General features: G+C 33.3%; 1 protein-coding gene across 2 annotated transcripts in view; it reads right to left on the bottom strand.

Moving 5' to 3' along the window:
• The window catches only part of DIAPH2 (diaphanous related formin 2), a gene marked incomplete at both ends in the record, with an annotated part of 881049 nt that overhangs the window by 648254 nt on the left and 213874 nt on the right, over positions 1-18921 (bottom strand). For both annotated transcript variants that reach the window (XM_084259207.1, XM_084259208.1), the window contains 3 exons: positions 1950-2086; positions 4265-4334; positions 4424-4498. In XM_084259207.1, the coding sequence (XP_084115333.1) occupies positions 1950-2086; positions 4265-4334; positions 4424-4498 (282 nt within the window). The remainder of the gene's footprint in view (positions 1-1949; positions 2087-4264; positions 4335-4423; positions 4499-18921) is intronic.

Genomic DNA, 18921 nt, shown 5'->3' with positions numbered 1-18921 from the left:
AAGTTATAAGTAAAAAAAGCAAATATTGTTTAAAATGAACAATGATATAAAATACATATAAATAAAAAAACAGAAAAATATAAAAAAAGATGTGATATATATATACAGTGGAATATTACTCAGCAATCAAAAAGGATAAACTCATGCTATTTGCAGCAATATGGATGGAACTGGAAGGAATTATGCTCAACAAAATAAGCCAGAAAGAAAAAGAAAAATACTGGATAGTTCACTTGTAGAGAAGCCAAACAAGGGATCAGGAAAAAAAAAAAACTATAATAAAGTAAAAATCAAAATCAACAGGCAACCATAGTCCAGAGAATTTCTGTAGGGGATGGGAATGTAGAGGGACAGGTGTGGAAAGAGCACATTGGACTACGTTGATGGTGCAAGGTCGAATTGTTGGTGGGAATTCATACATTGCACAAAAATGAAGGATGATGTAATAAATATATACATATATAAATAAAATAAAATTATAACTAAATCATAACAAAATACCAGGATAGGTTGTATTTTATGAATTAAGTATTCAAAATCTAATTGACTAGAAAAATGTCTCACTCTTGTATAATCTAGTTTTTCTATAAGGCCTAAGGAAACCTTAATTTTGCATATGTTTTCCCATTCTGTTTGTTTTTGTTTGAGATTATTCTATATAAGAATATTTTAGCAGCACTATTTACAATAGCTAAGCTTTGGAAACAACCCAAATGCCCAAAAATGGATGACTGGATCAAGAAGATGTGGTACATATATACCATGGAATATTACTCAGCATTCAAAAAAGATAAACACATGCATTTTGCAGCAACATGGATGGCGCTGGAAGGGATCATGCTCAGCGAAATAAGCCAGAAAGAAAAAGAAAAATACTGGATGGTCTCACTCATAGCAGGAATCTAGAAAACTTAAATAAGGGACTAGGTAAATGAATAACTATAAGAAAGTGAAAATCAAAATCAACAAAAAACTATGAACCAGAGACACTCTATGGGGGGTGGAAGGCGGGAGGGGAGGGACTGGGGTCAAAATAAGGGGGTTGCAATTGTATGGGGAATATAAAAATAAAATTTATTATTATAAAAAAAAGAATATTTTTATTTAGTGCTTCTATTTTGGTTTTTAGGAGACTAGCTAGCATTAATCAACATCTCATTTTATTGTAATAGATCTGAGATAGTCAACTTATTAGAGTAATCTTAAATCTTTGTATGGTACTATTCTGATTCAAATTGAAATTACAACTTTAACACAACATGTTCAGAATCTTTTTGTTCATGTCCTCAGGAAAATATTTCAATTTTTAATCACAGTGGTTTCTTACTAACCAGGATTATTAATGGCAACAAGCCTGAAATTTTGCTCCTGATCCACATTTTTTCCCCATTAGAAGGTATGATCAACTACATGCTCAGCAATGACCTGCTGAAAGTGGCACATATATGCACTCTGATTAATTACCAACATTCTAATTTTTCTTTTCTTTTTAATGGGTTGGTTTATTTCACTCTACAAACAACTGCTTCATCTTTTCAATTACCATTTGCAGATAAAGTAAAATATTACTATGAAATAATCATATAAAATTAAAGCACCTAGACAATTAAATGAATCAAATTTTGCGATGTGCATGTATATGTGTATTTACTCAAATAACTCTGAATTTTTCCCCCACTCATCCAATGATTTTTATACTCTCAACTAGACAAAATTCTATCAATTCACTTTGAATTGAACTTTGGATAATTACCCATTCCAATTACTTTTAAGGCTAACTTTCAAAGAATTTAAAGAAGTTAAAATTTAAATAGATTAGATAAAAATACCAACAAAAATTTATAAAATGTAATACTATTTTCAAGCAAGTTTTTTAAATAAATAGCACAAAAATAATACTATTTTGCAAGTGTCATTTTTCATTCAGTTAATAATATAGCAATACTTACATGTTATCTTCTCCAACAATGCAAATAGCAGAAAGTATTTTTACTATTTCAGTCATCATGTTGGCTTGTTTGGGGTCAACTGCTCTTGCCAATAGTAAAAGACTTCTTTCATCTTTTAGAATCAGTTGCAATCCAAACTAAAACAAAAAACAAAAAGAGAAATTTAATTCAAAATATCTGGGGAAAAAATCTATTATTTAAAAAACAATTTACAGTGATTTTCTAAAAATCCATAACTCCACAATAAGGTTCTGTCTAATTATATGAATGTTCTTCAAATGCAGTTATCTTTTTTTATTTGAAATGACTTTATTTTGCTTAGCCCCTTGATCAGATATGATCTCCAGTAGCCTGCCTAAAAATTCCATAAATATTTGAGAGAAATATGAGAACAATCAATATTTCTTTCACAAAGAAGAACATGTACAGCACATACTGATATGATTTTCTAAATTCTACTTACATTATTTCTATTAGGTGATGTCTGGAATTCATGGTTAAATTCTCCAATACATTTGTGTGGAAAATTAAGTTAAACAAAAAGGGCAAAATGTTGAAAAGTTCTTTTGATAATATATGCCAGTTAAAGAAGGGGTCCCCGGTGGCGCAGCGGTTGAGCGCTGGGTTGCGAAGCTGCCCGCAGCCTCTGCAGCGCCAGTTCGATCCCTGGCCACCGGAGGAGGGTCCCACATGGCCGCAGACCTCTCCTGCCACCCGCTGCTCCCCTCAGCAGTGTACTTCGGTCCTTCTGCCTGCTCTGCTCCCCACTCTGGCTCTGGTGAATTCTCTCACCCTCCCGCGCATCTGACTGTACCCAGTGCTTGTATAAATAAATAAATAAATCTTTAATTAAAAAAAAGAAAGAAAGAAGCAATAAATCTCTTTATGAATTTTCCCATACGTTCTCTCTCTCATCCTCACATTTTAAGGCAGTTGTGCTCCATTAAAAAAAAAAACACCAAATAAAACTACGAGCATAAAGAAATGGTGCCTGTCTTTTAGTACAAGGTCGAGAACACAGTATTTTTTCATTTATTTTCTAGCTTTGAATATATGTGCACAAGGGTGTTCTAGAAGAATGAATAAATAATGTTAAATAAAGCCCAAAACTTCAGTTTTTAATACTTAAGGAGATACATTCTTTGATCTTTGTCCCACAAACTATTTTTCAGATTTCTTTTGAAATGCTTGCTTCTTTTTTACAGTATAATTGTGAAATCTGACATTTCATCAGAGTAAAATTTCCATTTCAAGCTAACCTTTAGTAAAGTACCAAACATATGAATATTTTCATGGTTCTTAATTTGACTTCTAAAAGAACTCAGGGAGGGAAAAAAAACATAAAGTTCTTAAATGTTAGGTTTTACCAGACATAACAATAAATAAGGAAATCTACTGAAACAAGATTAAAAAAAAAAGAAAATGAGTGAGACAAGATTTAAAAGAAGCAAACAAAACATAAGGGATAAATAAGTCTATAGTTGGCCAGTAGATAATAAATGGGAAGGTAAAGAAGTGAAAAAACACATGTAAAAATTTGAGGGATGGTTACCACAAAATTACCAGATATAAATAACAAATTTACAGGTTAAACTTTAAAAGTAGTTTTTAAGTAGTTTTTAATATATAGGAGCATAATAAAAATTAAATGAAGACATAAGAAATGATGGAAAACCATAAACCCAAACATCAAAGAAAGATCATAGTACTAAAAGTGAAGGGACAATGAGTTTTTATGATCTTATTATTACATGCATTGTATAAGTTAAAGATATTTTGAAGTTGGTTAAACCTCTAGGGGCCAACAACTTTCATGTTAAAATATATAAAAAAAAAAACAAAGAACAAAATTTAAAATAACCATGATATACCCAATTCCTGTTGGAATAAATTGTCATAAATTCATCTGAAATGACTTAAACATGAAAGTTGTTGAACCATAGCTGCTGATTTCTAGAACTGTGTTTTTTCACCATTATTTCTGTCGTCCTATATTAATAAAAGAGCTCCATCTTGAGCTGTGGAGAAGCAATGGTAATTAAGTGATTACTTGTTAAGCATCAGATTCTGCATAACTTTGTCACCATAAAAGAACAAAGTTCTAGGGAACAAGACTAACATGTTGGCATGACTGTAAAAATACAAAATTTGGGAAGCTAAGATACTTTAAATATTTAAATGAAACTCACGATGCTATCCATCATAAAGACCCTCTTGTAAACTAAATAAGCACCCACTATCTTGTCAGTTTTATACTTTCATACGATTGGCAAACTTCTCACCTTTTGTGACAGGCAAAAATAAATACTGCTTACCTTATTATTCATAAATGCTTTGAGGCACTGGATGAGTTTATACTGATTCTTCTTATCAATGTTTTCTTGCCTGAATAAAAGAAAAAAAAAGTGTGTTAAAAAACATGTTATGCTTAAAAATTTCCCCTCTGATAATTCTTTTAAAATGTTTATTCTCACTGTTTCTTGTCCAGAAGTTTTTCCAGCACATCCAATAAGAGTCCAAGACCTTCATGGCCAAAGTTCTTAACCCAGCTATAAAAAAAAAAAAAAAAGTGGGGGGGATAAATAAGCTTAAGTTTAAATATTTCAAACACTAAACATCCAAAAATTAAATTTTGATTTTCCAATCTGATAATCCTGTCTTAATATTGTTATCATTATTTTCTTCTACTTCCATTTCCTCAAGTATTGAATCTCTGAGGATAACTCAGATCCTTACCTCAATCCAGACTTCCCTTCACATTTTAGATTGCCCACTTAACAGGTCATTTCACCAGCATCATATACTTAAGCCTGAATTGATAAAGCTACATTTATCTTCTCCTGCATAACTTGTCCCTTAAATCAATTCCTCTTCTCCTCATTCATATTTTATTTTTATTACAGTTAAATGACAGATTTTATTAGCTGTTTCTCTTTTTAAATTTTTTTTTAATGAATTACCATTGTTTACATCTTTGTCAGTATTTTGGAAGTATAGGATCTCCTCCTTCTGGTGTAGTCACCATAGAGCACCCACCACCAAAACTGGTAAATAAATCAAAAGGAAAAGATAAATGTGAGATTGTTTCACTTACATGTGGAATATAGAGAAACCAAACAAAAGGTCAGGCAAAGAAAAACTTCAAAACCAACCCTTGAAAGCTGACCACATATCTGAAGCATTCAGAGGGGTTAGGATAGGGGTGAGGATGGGTGCGGGAGAGAGCACAATGGATTATGGTTGTTTTATTGGTAGGAGTGCTATGGTCACTAGATCTGAGGGAGGAAATCCTACATTGTCAAAATACTAACAAGGATGTAAAACAATGGTACTTCAATAAAAAACTAAAAGAAAATAAAAACACTTGAAAGCCGGTCTTTTATATTCTCTTCAGAACACCAGTAAACTTTGAATCCTTCAAACTTAAAATACTGGCATAATTTTTTAATCTCCCATCTCTTTCACCTTTGGGTTTATTTATTCATTCAAGAATGTGGTAGATATGAGAGATATTATAGACTTCATAGACAACAAAACTTCACTACACCCTCATGCATCTTCCTGTCTAGAAAGAGGGAGATAGATTATAACCAGAAAAAAAGAAAGACAATGTTTAAAAAGAAAATTTTCAATACAATGTGCTTTGGTACTATGAATAAACATATACCTTAATAAATGAAAGGATATGTTTCCTGTGTAGTAAGGGAAAGATACTTTGATATAATGGTATTTGAACAGAGCCTGAAAGAAGTGTATGGTCTTTCCAGTAGAGGGAATAAGAGCAAATGGGTTCTGAGGTGGTAGCTAGTGTGCTAGGAATATTTCAAGAATTGTGAGGAGACCTGTATAGCAGTAGCTGAATAAACAGGCTTGGGAGAGTGTCAGGAGTTGAAGTTCCATTGTGATAGAAAGCTAAATACCAATCGATCACACAGAGGTTTCTTTGTTTTTTAGTCATACAGATGTAAATATTCTACTTCTAGAATGACTACCACACATACCCTCTCTATCCCTTTCATACAGAAGAGCCTCCCAATTAAGGTTTCTGCATCTTCATTCTATTATTCATTTTATAAAATGCTGTATTAGACTACGCTTAACTATAGACTTCTGTCTAAAAATTCCCTGTAGTCTACCTAACACACTGTAAATCCCTTGATACAAAATTTTGCTGTGACCTCAACCTACCTTTCTACTTTCAGGCCATAATCCACATGTTCCAATAAAAAATTAGACAAATTGGATTTCCTGGAATCTTCCCTGTTCTTCCCTACTTTATATGATATATTCCTAGAAGATAACCTCAAATCCATACCACCAAACCCTTTAAGCTCAAATTGACTGTCAACTCCTCCATTAATGTTTTCCCACGTAAGTCCTCCATTCAAATCTGAGTTGTCTTTCCTTTTAACCACTAAGTATATTTATCTATTACTGCTTACATGTTTCTTGCCACATGTGTCTAAAACACCTTTCTATATTATAAATTCTATGAAAACAATTATATTTTCCCATTGACATTTCTGTCTCCATAATGCTAGGCAGAGTCACTTACATAGAGTCAACATTAAATAAATATTTGCTAATTCAAATTTAATTATATTGACTGGCTTATGTGGTTAAGAGAATCAGCAGTTTCATATTACCCAATAACTTCACATAAATTAATATACAGAAGATTCCTGTGAAGAAATAATTAAAATCTACATATATTTAAATTATGAAAATATTTCTAGTTCAGTTTTAAACTACTCATTTCATATCTTCCCAAGGTAAAGCTTATCAAAAAAGCAGAGGCATAAGTTCTAAGAAAATATCAGTAAGAAACATCAGATCATTGAGGAAAATAGACTTATTAAATGACTCAAATATTCAGAACCAATCACATCCACAATACAAATGGAAGCACATTTCGAACAAATTCTGCTCTAATTTCCAGAGTAGAAATGAAAAATAATCAATATGGCATTGTTAGCTGCTATCCAATCGAGGTATGTAATCAACAAGTATAATGAGATATTTTCTCTTAGGACTCTCAATAATCAGTGCAATAGTCAGGGTATCAACTCTAAGCATAATGTAATGTATTTAATCTATCACAGCAAAATCAGCAGATATCATTATAGCAAAATATACCCTACGGCAATCCAAAAATAAAAGGAATTCTGAACAAATTTATACACATATATACAGTCCTAGGTATCTGCTTTGGCATTTGGGAAGTAAAAATAATCTACGATTTCCTGAAGTTTAACACTTACAAATTCCCTCTAAGATTCTAAATTTTACTTGTATTCTTTTCACACCTAGTGTTATTAAAATTATTATGATTATTTCTTTCTTGGTCTAGGAAAGTATTTGATATAAAAACATGATTTATTTTTGTTCTCTTGAAATCATTCATACACACATCCCAGACTGGTTTCAATTGTGCAGTTTATGATACTTTGGTTTCATTCACTGAAAATTACTATTGGTTTGAAAAAAAAAATAGGATACAATCATGAAACTTAAGTGTGAGATGATGGGATCTATTTATTATAAAGTAGATAGTGGAAAGTCTTAACTGAGAGTATTTTAGGACAATGAGTAGAGGAGGCCTAGTTAAGAAGTGCCCAGGACTTTAAAAATAAAGACTATTCATCCAAAAGGAGTCCTTTGCTAGGGAGTTAAAATAATTATGATGTAACTTGATGACATTCAGGTTAAAAAAAGGGATGCAGCTAGACATAACATTTTTCCTTTTTCTTTTAACAGCACCATTTCTCTTTCAGTCAACAAACATCTTGTTGACCCCCCCTATTAATTGACTTTAGCAGCCATGAAATGATAAAAACAAAATGGTAGCTCCTATATATAGGTAAGAATTTTAATATAGCACCATCATAAATAAGCATAAATCAGTCATTCTCAAGGTGTACACCCCATCTAGGTCATCTAGGAAATTGTTGGAAATTCAAATTCTTGGGGCCCACCCCAGATATACCAAATCAGTAACTTTAAATACTCCAGATGATTCTGATGCTAGCTCAAGTTGGAAAAGCACTGGAATAAAACAATTGTTGAGAAGCAGAGGAAGCCTTTTACAGGCTTAAAATTCAAGATTGTTGAATCACATGGTAAATCTATTTTTAATAACTTGAGAAAGTTCCACACCGGTTTCCATAAATTGGAAAAGTGATAACCACTAACAGTGTATGAGAGCCCCTTATTCTCAATACCTTTGTTATTTCCACTCTTTGTGGTATGGGCCATTCTCACAGGTGTAAGATGATAACTCATTGTGGTTTTGATTTGCATTTCCCTGATGATAAGTTATAATAAGCATTTTTTTTCATGTGCCTGTTTAGCTGTCTGTATGTCTTCTTTGGAGAAGTGTTTATTTAGCTGTCTGTCCATTTTTTGATTAGGTTCTTGGTATTCTTTGTGTTGTTGTTTTAAGTTCATTTTAGGTATCAGCCTCTTGGCAGATGTAGGATGTATAAATATTTTCTCCCATCCAGTAGGGAATATTTTCGTTTAAATAATAGTTTCTTTTGTTGTGCAGAAACTTTTTAGTTACATGTAGTCAAATTTGTTTATTTTCATTTTTGTTTCCCTCGCTGTAGGAATCGAGTACACAAAGACATCATTAAAGCCAATGTCCTGAAGTTTCTACTTATGTTTTGTTCCACAGGGTTTCACATCCAAGTCTTTAATACATTTTGAGTTGATTTTTGTATATGGTATGTGATACTGATATTTTGCATTTGGCTCTTCAGTTTTCTCAACATATATGCTGAAGACTTTCCTTTTTCCAATGTATTCTCTTGACTTCTTTGTTGTAGATTAACTATCCATATAAAGATAGGTTTATTTCTGAACTCTCAATTCTATTGCATTAATCTCTGTGCCTATTTTTTTACTCCAAGGCAAAACTGTTATGATTTGGCTATTCCCAACTAAAACTTCCAGTCAACATTGAGATAAGACAACTTACTGGAAAGAATAGGACCATTATGTAGCTTATACTTTTTTTTGATATAGTCTAAAATTTCATTCTTAGGTATTCACATACTTGTGATTTTACCGTTTCATGTTATCTAAATTAAAGAGTTTATCCTGACATGCTAAACATCAAAGATGATGTTTTGTTGCTATTACAAATGAACTATCCAAACAAAAACAATACAAAGATCAGCCCGGACAATTTAGTCTCAAGTGAGCAAGAAACCAAGATTAGCTCTGAAGATTGAAAAAACAACCCAGGAAGATTTTTTTTTTAATGTTTTAGCATTTTTAATTAATACTACCTTATTTCTAGAGTTTAGTTCATATCAGCGTTAGCGTTGGCAGTTTCTGGCATAGATAGGTTATTAAGTTATTTTTTAATTTATTCTTCCTTTATTTTTTTTTTATTTTTAAAGATTTATTTATTTTTATACAAGAACGGGGGTACATGCCAGATGTGTGGAAGGGTGAGAGGATTCACCAGAGACAAAGCAGGGAACAGAACAGGCAGACTGACGAAATACACTGCTGAGGGGAGCAGTGGGTGAGACAGGAGAGGTCTGCTTTGCCATGTGGGATTCTCGCCGGCTGGCTGGATCGAACCCGCCCCACAGAGGCTGTGGACAGCTTCACAGTGCGGCGCTCAAGCACCTGCGCCACCAGGGAGGCCCTCTTCCTTCTATTAATTTTAATTTTTCCTTTACATTGTTCTTCATTTTCTCCCCACAGGTGTAATCCCCATAAGTATCCCACCACCTCACCACCTATGAACCATCATCATGATCCTTCCTGCTCTTCCCACCCTGTTTTGATCCCTTTTTCTCCCCCTCTACTGCTTTAAGCCTCAGACCTATAGTTGCCTACAAGTTTTGTCATTTTCTCTTTTGGTCCTAAGTTTGGTGTCCCTCTATTCCTCCTATAAGTCATATAATTCGATATTTTTCTTTTTCCTTCTGCCTTATTTCACTGAGCACAATCCCTTCCAGCTCCATTCATGCTGCTATGAAAGGCATGTGTTTATCTTATTTGATTGCTGAGTAGTATTCTACTGTATATATGTGTATATATATATATATATATATATATATATATATATATACCACATTTTCTTGATCCAATCACCTGTTTTGGGGCATCAAGGTTGCTTCCACATCTTAGCTATTGTAAATAGACCTGCGATAAACATAGGAGTGCAGGTTTCCTTTTGAATTAATGTTTTTGTGCCCTTTGGGTAGATTCATGGGAGTGGGATTTCTAGGTCATATGATAGATTCATTTTTAATAATTTGAGGGTATTCCATATATCTTTCCATAGTGGTTGGAACAGTTTGGAGCCAGGAAGATCTTATAGAGAAGAAAACTGACCCACAATGAGTATTTTCTGACTATATGCACAAAAGGCTTGGCTAAATTCATCCGGTAGTCCAATATCTATTTCACTGCTCATAAAGTTAAAAATTACAGCTTTTTCTGGGCCTCCCCTGGTGGTGCAGTGGTTGAGCGCTGGGCTGTGAAGCTGCCCGCAGCCTCTACAGTGCCAGTTTAATCCCCGGGCCACCAGCGAGGATCCCACATGGTGTGACAGACCTCTCCTGCCAAACCTGCTGCTCCCCTCAGCAGTGTATTTCATCAGTCTGCCTGTTCTGTTCCCCGCTCTGGCTTCGGTGAATTCTCTCACCGTCCCACGCTTCTGACTGTACCCAGTGCTTGTATAAATAAATAAATAAATCTTAAAAAAAAATACAGCCTTTTCACAAAGATTTCTTCAAATATTGGGAAATAATCCTATCATCCATCGATGGAATATGTTGTAAGGCCACATACTGGCATGCTTAAATGCATAAACTTTAGAAGAAAACAAATCTAGGTTCCAATCCCATTTCTAATATACAGCTATGTTACTTTTGGACAGTTAAGTTTTCTAAGCTTGTTTTTGCATCTTCAAAATAGGGATGAGAATATTACCTATACTCTATAAGGTATTTGTGACTATTAAATGAAATGATGCATGAGAATCAGCATAGTGACATTTGTACTAAGATATTGCAAAGCTAAAACCCAAAATTTTGAAGGATCTTTGAATTTTCTAATCAAAAACATACTATGAATTTTGGGCATAAATTAAAGAGTCCTTTGCGATGACATCATTCCTTAAAAGCATTTGACCATATATAAAATAGTATCTTACTATGGAAAATGCACATGAATCTAAACAGATACTAGATTTCTTCTAATGCTTGAATTTTTAAAAGACTTCATAATTTAAATATTTGGTACTCATAATATCTCATGTGTTTTCATTAACTTGTTACTATGCAACTCTATGTATAGTTATTTCTAACTATCTATACTGCTGATAAATTCACATTAGAATAGACGTTGAAAATATAATGGTGGGGAGAGCATAGTGTGTGGAGACAGAATGTATTTATAGTGCATTCATAATCCTGACAGAGAAATTATATAAAACCATATTAAGATTTGAAAACAGAAATCTGTCCCAAGCATTGAGGCAATTTTTTTAAGGCTCACTTATACTGATCAGCATGACCAAAGGAAAGAAAATTTAATTAAAGTATAAAAGGAGTCACTGAAATCTAAATTCTCACAAAAGCAAGACTCCCTTCTCTCAAACTCCCCAGGACAAACCAAAGTCAGGAAAATTCTATAACCATGCCTGCTGCATAAGGGAAGGAGATTCTGCTCCCTTACACTACAAGGCAAATCCATCAGAGATCCCCAAAGTTTTAACCTTTCACTCATAGATTAGAGATTCAGACTCTAAATTATTCAGTTACAATTCAAGTAAATATAACTTAAAATCAAAGGCTTAATGGAAGGATAAAATCAGTATACTACACACAATACAAACATCAGGAAATGGTGACTACATGTGCATTTATGATTACTTTGTACAAATTCACTTCTCTCTTTCAAAAGGGTTAAAACTAAAATTAGAAATTTCTACCTTAAGTCCCATAAGTTGTAAAGCAATTGGTCTCGTGTGCCTGAGTCCAATTTTAGTCATGTCATCCCTTTATCACTGTTTGTGCAGTGCTAAAGGCAAGTATAGAGGGTTATATGTTCTGTACAAAGGATTTTATTTCTCTCTAATGGTGTTCTATTCCCACGTGTAATCTCATAGTACAACCCAAATCACCGGAACATCAGATAAAATGAATGATAGTTCAGAGTTTCCTGGGAAATTCGGAAAGTTGGTAAAATTATAAGACATAAAACAATTAATTCAAAGGGTTGAAGAGACCATAAAGATAATTGTAAATGGCATTTACCAATTTGAATACCAGGAAAACATCTAATTTTAATATCAGTGATTAAATGTAAATTTTCAAATGTGATTAGAAGTTGAATCTTAGTTATAGGCACTTATGGAAAAAAAGGGGGGCTTGTTGATTAAAAAGAATGCACAACCAGTATAAACTGTCCATGCATCAATATCTCCAAACAGTGACCCAAAATAACTTCATATTTTCAGCATTTAAAGGGATAATCCAGAGCTAAACAGGCTTAACAGGTAATTCAACAATCAGTATATACTTCCATTAAAAAACAAAATGCTAAAAACAAAAGCAAAATTGATTCATATATTTTATGACTGCCTTCCTTTTAGCCCAATAAAAACATATATATTCACTCAGGTTTGTCAGCATAAAAGTACACACAATGGCTTTAGGTATGAATGTCTTTGGAAACTATTCATCATGGTAGATTAACGTATGAACTATCTCTGAGCAATATAAAATATCTATTAGATTTAATACCTCTATTTCCAGGCATTTGTGTATATAGCTATGAAGCATGGCATTCACTGACCACTTATTTCACCTGATTCATAGAAAGGTTGAATATCTCAATTTCCTCGTTCTGCCTTTCAGTGATTTTGACTTCACTGTTGAGATAGATTACAATTTCTTTAGAAAACACCAAAGACATTCCATCTTTCTCTACACACTGTTATTTGCTTTTATCTGTCTGTATTTATTCTCCCCATCAGGTGGCTGTTTCTCGTTACTCACACAGTTTTTAGGGCTTCCTTACAAAGGAAGAAAAGTACATTCTTCTATTTGGTTATGCTATATAAAAACAAAATACTCTTACATATTTATGACCAAATATAAATGCCTGAGTTATATATGAAAATCTCTTGGGGGCAAGAGTTAAAGTAAAACTCCTCTCTCAAAGGATGAAAGCTCTTTTTTCATAAAAATAACTGACTTAAATTCTCAAAATCATTTTAGAGGTAATCAAAATAGCTAATGTCCAAGTCTGTTAAAATGCTCAATAGGTTATAGAACAAAAACTGCTTTCTACCCCACCCTCCTGTGCAAATAGTTAGAAAAGTATGGTCTTCCATCACAGCAATGATGAAAGTAAAATTTACAGAAATTGTGAGTGAAAATGAAAATACTCTTAAATCTATCGTAAAGAAAGGGGAAGAGATAGGCAAGAACATTCTGGATATTCAAGGAAACGCTAGTCATAATTTAAATGTATTTAAAAGTTAGTCATAATTTAAATATGTTTGAAATTATGAATATAATTATGTTGAGATTTCCTAAAGTTGCCTTCTTAGTGATATAACCAGTCAAATTTACAAGAAAATGTTAACTTGCACAAGAAAAATATACTGTTCACTTTTCTAAGGTATAGTTAAAATTCTATCACATACTCCACAGGACATCCAATAACTTGTAGTTTGGTGGGATTTTGTTAAAATGAATTTACTCTAAAAGATCACATTCCTAATCTGTAAATCCTGGAAATGAAACTAAGTGACAACAAAGTTTACATGCTGTGACTAGAGTAATAAGTTCTTTAAATGCAATGAGGCAAACAGAGACATTAGCACGTATCACTCACACATATTTCCTTTATTCCTAAACAAGCTGTATGTTATACTGTCTGATTCTGGTGGGCAGTAGAGAAGTTAAATGAATTTTCTTTCACAGTATAGTAGTAAGGAGAGTTGAGAGTAATTGCTACTAGATGACTGAACAAAAGAAATACAACAGTTCTTCTCAACTAACAAGTACAATTCCAAAAAACATAACGATTCATTACAAAGTGTTATAGATACATAGACAAAAATGAAGGAAATTTAATGTTCACTAATAATTTTAGCACAAGATAACTGGCAATCAAACTAAAAAGAACAATTTTATTTTGGGTCTTCACTGTAGATGTCAAAAAAAAAAAAACCCAACAAGTCCAAATGTGTTGTTTCAGAATATCATCTGTCACAGTAATTGTTTTGATAATTTCTGGCTTATTTTACATAATATTTTAATGTCTCTTTCTGTTAAAACTGGAAAAATATTATGGAAATTATGCATATATTTGTGTGCACAAGCACTCTTAACCTTGGCTAAATATCTTAAAAAAATTTTCATGGAACACGGACAGTTTGTTCAATAAATGGTGATGGGAAAACCGGACTATCACATGCAAAAAAATGAAACTAGACCGCTACCTTTCACCCTGAACAAAAATCAACTCAAAATGGATAAAAGAACTGGATGTAAGACCTGAAACCATAAAATATATTCTACACAAAAACATTCATTCAAAATGATATTTGCACCCCTATGCTTATTGTAGCACTATTCGCAAAAGGTAAGATATGGAAACAACCCAAATGCCCAAAAGTAGATGACTGTATCAAGAAGATATGGCATATTTTCACAATGGAATATTATTCAGCAATCAAAAAAGATAAACTCATGCCATTCACAGCAACGTGGATGGAACTAGAAGGAATTATGCTCAGTGAAATAACCCAGAATTAAAAAGAAAAAATATTGCACGGTTTTACTCATAGCAGGAATATAGGGGAACCGAATATGACATCAGTGTAAAAAAAATAATAACAGTACAACACACAACAAAGTAAAAATGGACAATTATAAACCAGAGACATAATGCAGGGGAGGAGGCGGGAGAGGGATCAGAGGGAGGGAGGGAGGAGCACAGGGGACTGAGGTGATGGTGCAGGGGTGCATTGGTGAGGGAAACTCTATGGGGACTATACCTGAGGTGGGGGGAAGCAAATATTGTTTAAAAATGAACAATGATGTAAAAAAACACAGTCATCAAACAATGAATAGCCAAAATCTTTAATGAGCCCAAAGTAAACAACTTGGGAACTGTCGTCACTTATTTTAGACAAATTAAACAAACATACTCATTTTTTTTCTCTTCCATAATGATACAAACCATTTAAAGCACTATAACAAAAAACAATAATAATAAATCTGTACATGACAGATAAAACTTTCATAGGACTCCAATGCAATATAAAGTTCCAAGAAAGAGATAGTAGTCTTCTACTACATTCAATCTGTCTTGTACTCATTTTCAGAAAAAAACTAGAAACATTACTTCTACTAAAAAATACACATTTATATATTTTAGGACATATATATTTAGGAATTTGTATGCTTTTCAGAACAAATAAATACTTTCCATAAAAAGCATGTTTTAATGGCTGAAGTAACTTTGGTCTTCAAAATTATAAGGACTTTCTTTTCAATTGGGACAATTAAAACAAAAATCGACAATAACAATTTAATTTGACAATTTGATTTTGACTTCATTTGCAAACAAACCCCTGTGAAATAATGTGCAATAAGAGTAGCATTACTGGATGTAAAATGAAAGTGAGTTGAGAGTATAACAATCGTTGGATGAGTGGGGAAAAAAATTCAGAGTCATTTGAGTAAATACACATATACATGCACATCGCAAAATTTGATTCATTTAATTGACTAGGTGTTTTAATTTTATACGATTATTTCATAGTAATATTTTACTTTATCTGCAAATGGTAATTGAAAAGATGAAGCAGTTGTTTGTAGAGTGAAATAAACCAACCCATTAAAAAGAAAAGAAAAATTAGAATGTTGGTAATTAATCAGAGTGCATATATGTGCCACTTTCAGCAGGTCATTGCTGAGCATGTAGTTGATCATACCTTCTAATGGGGAAAAAATGTGGATCAGGAGCAAAATTTCAGGCTTGTTGCCATTAATAATCCTGGTTAGTAAGAAACCACTGTGATTAAAAATTGAAATATTTCCCTGAGGACATGAACAAAAAAAAATTATGAAAAATATCAATGTGTATATTCAGAAGTGAAATCAATGCCAGTGAGGATTTATATACATATAACTATTAATTCTGGATTTCATCATCAAGGCAAGGGAGATTTTAGATAATAAGAACATTGAAGCTATCCAAAAATATACTTTCTTTCTTCTTCCTATTTACCAATAAATAAAATAGTTGCTTAGCATAGATGCAGAACCCTATCATGTTACAATTTATTACTATAGATTGTATCCATACTAATTAAGAAGAGATATATACAAATCTACTTCAAAAATGTAGCAGTTATCAGTTGAATTTGTCCTGATACAAAAAATAAATATTAGGAAGTACCTGCAAAAAAAAAAAAGGAGTCATTCAACTTTAATTTGGGAATAACACTCCTTGGTTAGACTTACTTGCGTCCTTAGCCACAATGAATGAAATGTATCGGCCATTTAAAGGTTGCTCTTGAGTGGGTTCAGGATACCTACCCCCAAGTATAGCATGCCGGCATATTGAATACCTTAAGCTCAGAGAGTTTGAGAAAATAGCAAATGCAAAAAGGTCACTCTAACCTCCCTGCACACACACTTCTTCCCTAACACAGATCATAAGACTCCCATGTAAATGGGAAAAGAAAATGTTCTGTTCACAAAAAACAGGAAAATGATAAGATAGCTGTGTACACAAATCTTTTTAAACTAATCCTTATCTTCCCAGTTACTTCTTCAGCATTTACTATGCCTTGCCTAAACCTCTTTGTCTTATCAATTCTTCATAAACTTGTCATTTCTTTTAAGATTTGTTTTTTATTTATTTATGCATACAAGAGCTGAGATGTGAGCCAGAAATGCAGGTAGGGGGTATGTGAAGACTCACCAGAGACAGAGTGGGGAGCAGAACAGGCAGACCCAGTCAGAGACCCTAAGAGGGTGAAATAAAACTTTTTCCTCCCTTAAATGTTCTCCTAATTTCCTTAATTTTGTTCTTTGTCTTACTCCCTTTAGCTATACTGAATTTTTAATAAGGCCACTGAACTCTTTTTGTTGAACCAATCAGTTCCTTTAACAAGGGAAGCAGCCAAATGGAGTAAACATGAATTAAAATAACAACAATGGAAATATAGAAACTATGCAAGAGATATTGCAAATTAGAAACTAGGCAAATATGATAAATGCAAAGATAACCCCAAATCATACACACTGGGAGCACAATCAAATTTTGAATCGATGTATGAGCTCTCTTAGACAAAGTATATATAGAGAAAACTATTTCTCTATAAATTCAAAAATAGTTATATGATCTCAAATCTCTTGTAAGATCAAAATTAAAAGTCCAGCATCATGTTTATAGCTTCACAATAAATGTCCAGCATGGCGATTTTGTCTCCACAGTATTATTTGATAATTCATAGTATCTACCATCTCTCCTATCAAGATTTAAAAAAAAAAATTCTAGTCACAGGGGCTTCCTAGTGGCACAGGGGTTAAAGTCTCAGTGCTAGCAATCGATCACCAGCCACTGCAGCATGAGTTCGATACCCAGCAAGGGAGTTAACTCACATATGGCGCAGCAGAACTCTCCTGTCTCACCGAAGGCTCCCCTCAGCAGTGTATTTCAGTAGATCTGCCTGTTCTGCTCCCCACTCTGTCTCTGGTGAATCCTCTTACCCCCCACAGCTTTGGCATATACCCCATTCTTGTATGCATAAATAAATCTTTGAAAAAAAATTTCTAGTCACATATTTGAAAAACAGTAAGTGCTCATAATTTGTTCTTACCCCTTGAAATAAACATATCTGTAGCTTGTCTGCTTTCAACTTTTATTACTCCAGTTTCCCAAGATCATATGAAATAGTTGGGAAGTGCATTAAGGTGAACACTTACTGCCATCAGCAAATTAAGACACACGAGTTCAACATGAAAAATTATAATTTATAAGCAATACAAAATTTATAAATACAAAAATAATAGCACAGATCAAATTAATAAAAAAGCTCTAAAATAAAAACTCAGCATGGAATATCATACATTCTATTTCCTGGGAGAAAGTAATGACTAAATAAAATGACAGGATTCTTAAGGTATAAAATGTCATAGGTCAGAGAATGAGATACCCCAGCACATACACACAGGCTAATGTCCTATGTCACTTACTTTTAATTGATGTTATAATGCTAACTTCAATAATACTACAAAATTCTTTTTCACACAGGAAGTAGGATTTATAGCAGTGTGGCCAAGGAGGAAGAAGCATTGTTGGTTCTCACCAGTTCAGTCTTCCATTTGTCCACTACTAGGGCTATACTTGACCTACAGCAATTTCAGATGAGTTTCTTTTTAACTATGTCTTCAAACTTATCCATATTAAATTGGGTAAAGCCCCACTTCTTAGAGATATGGATCTTCTGGCAGTCAGAAACTGGCACTACATGTGGACTCAATCACATGCTCATTGTTCTACTGCTTGATAATTATGGCCATGATGACTTGGCCAATGCAAACTTCAGCTACTATGTCCCTGGAACTTTCCAAAGGTAGTTTGCATACCTATATAGAGTTTTAAGCCCCAGCACAGATCAACATCTTGTTGATATGGATGATGTGGAAGGGGTGGAGCCATACTTAAAACCCATCATTGCCACAGGCTTTGAAAAAGTAATTGTTGGCACAAATAAGCCTCAGGGGAGAACTGAGAACAAATAAGATTCAGAGGAGAACTGATATTCAACTGATACTCTGTGACAATTGAGTGGGAACTCATGTAATTCTGTCTGATTTTTCCCATGTCTTGGTGGCTCTTGATACTCTGCTGTGGATATTGGCATCAGGAATACCTCAGCAGAAGTAAGGCACTGGGTATGGTTTATTCTTAT

The sequence above is a fragment of the Talpa europaea genome (genome assembly GCF_964194135.1).
Source record: "Talpa europaea genome assembly, chromosome: X".
Lineage (NCBI taxonomy): Eukaryota > Metazoa > Chordata > Mammalia > Eulipotyphla > Talpidae > Talpa > Talpa europaea.
This window is presented reverse-complemented; position numbering and strand designations above follow the sequence as displayed.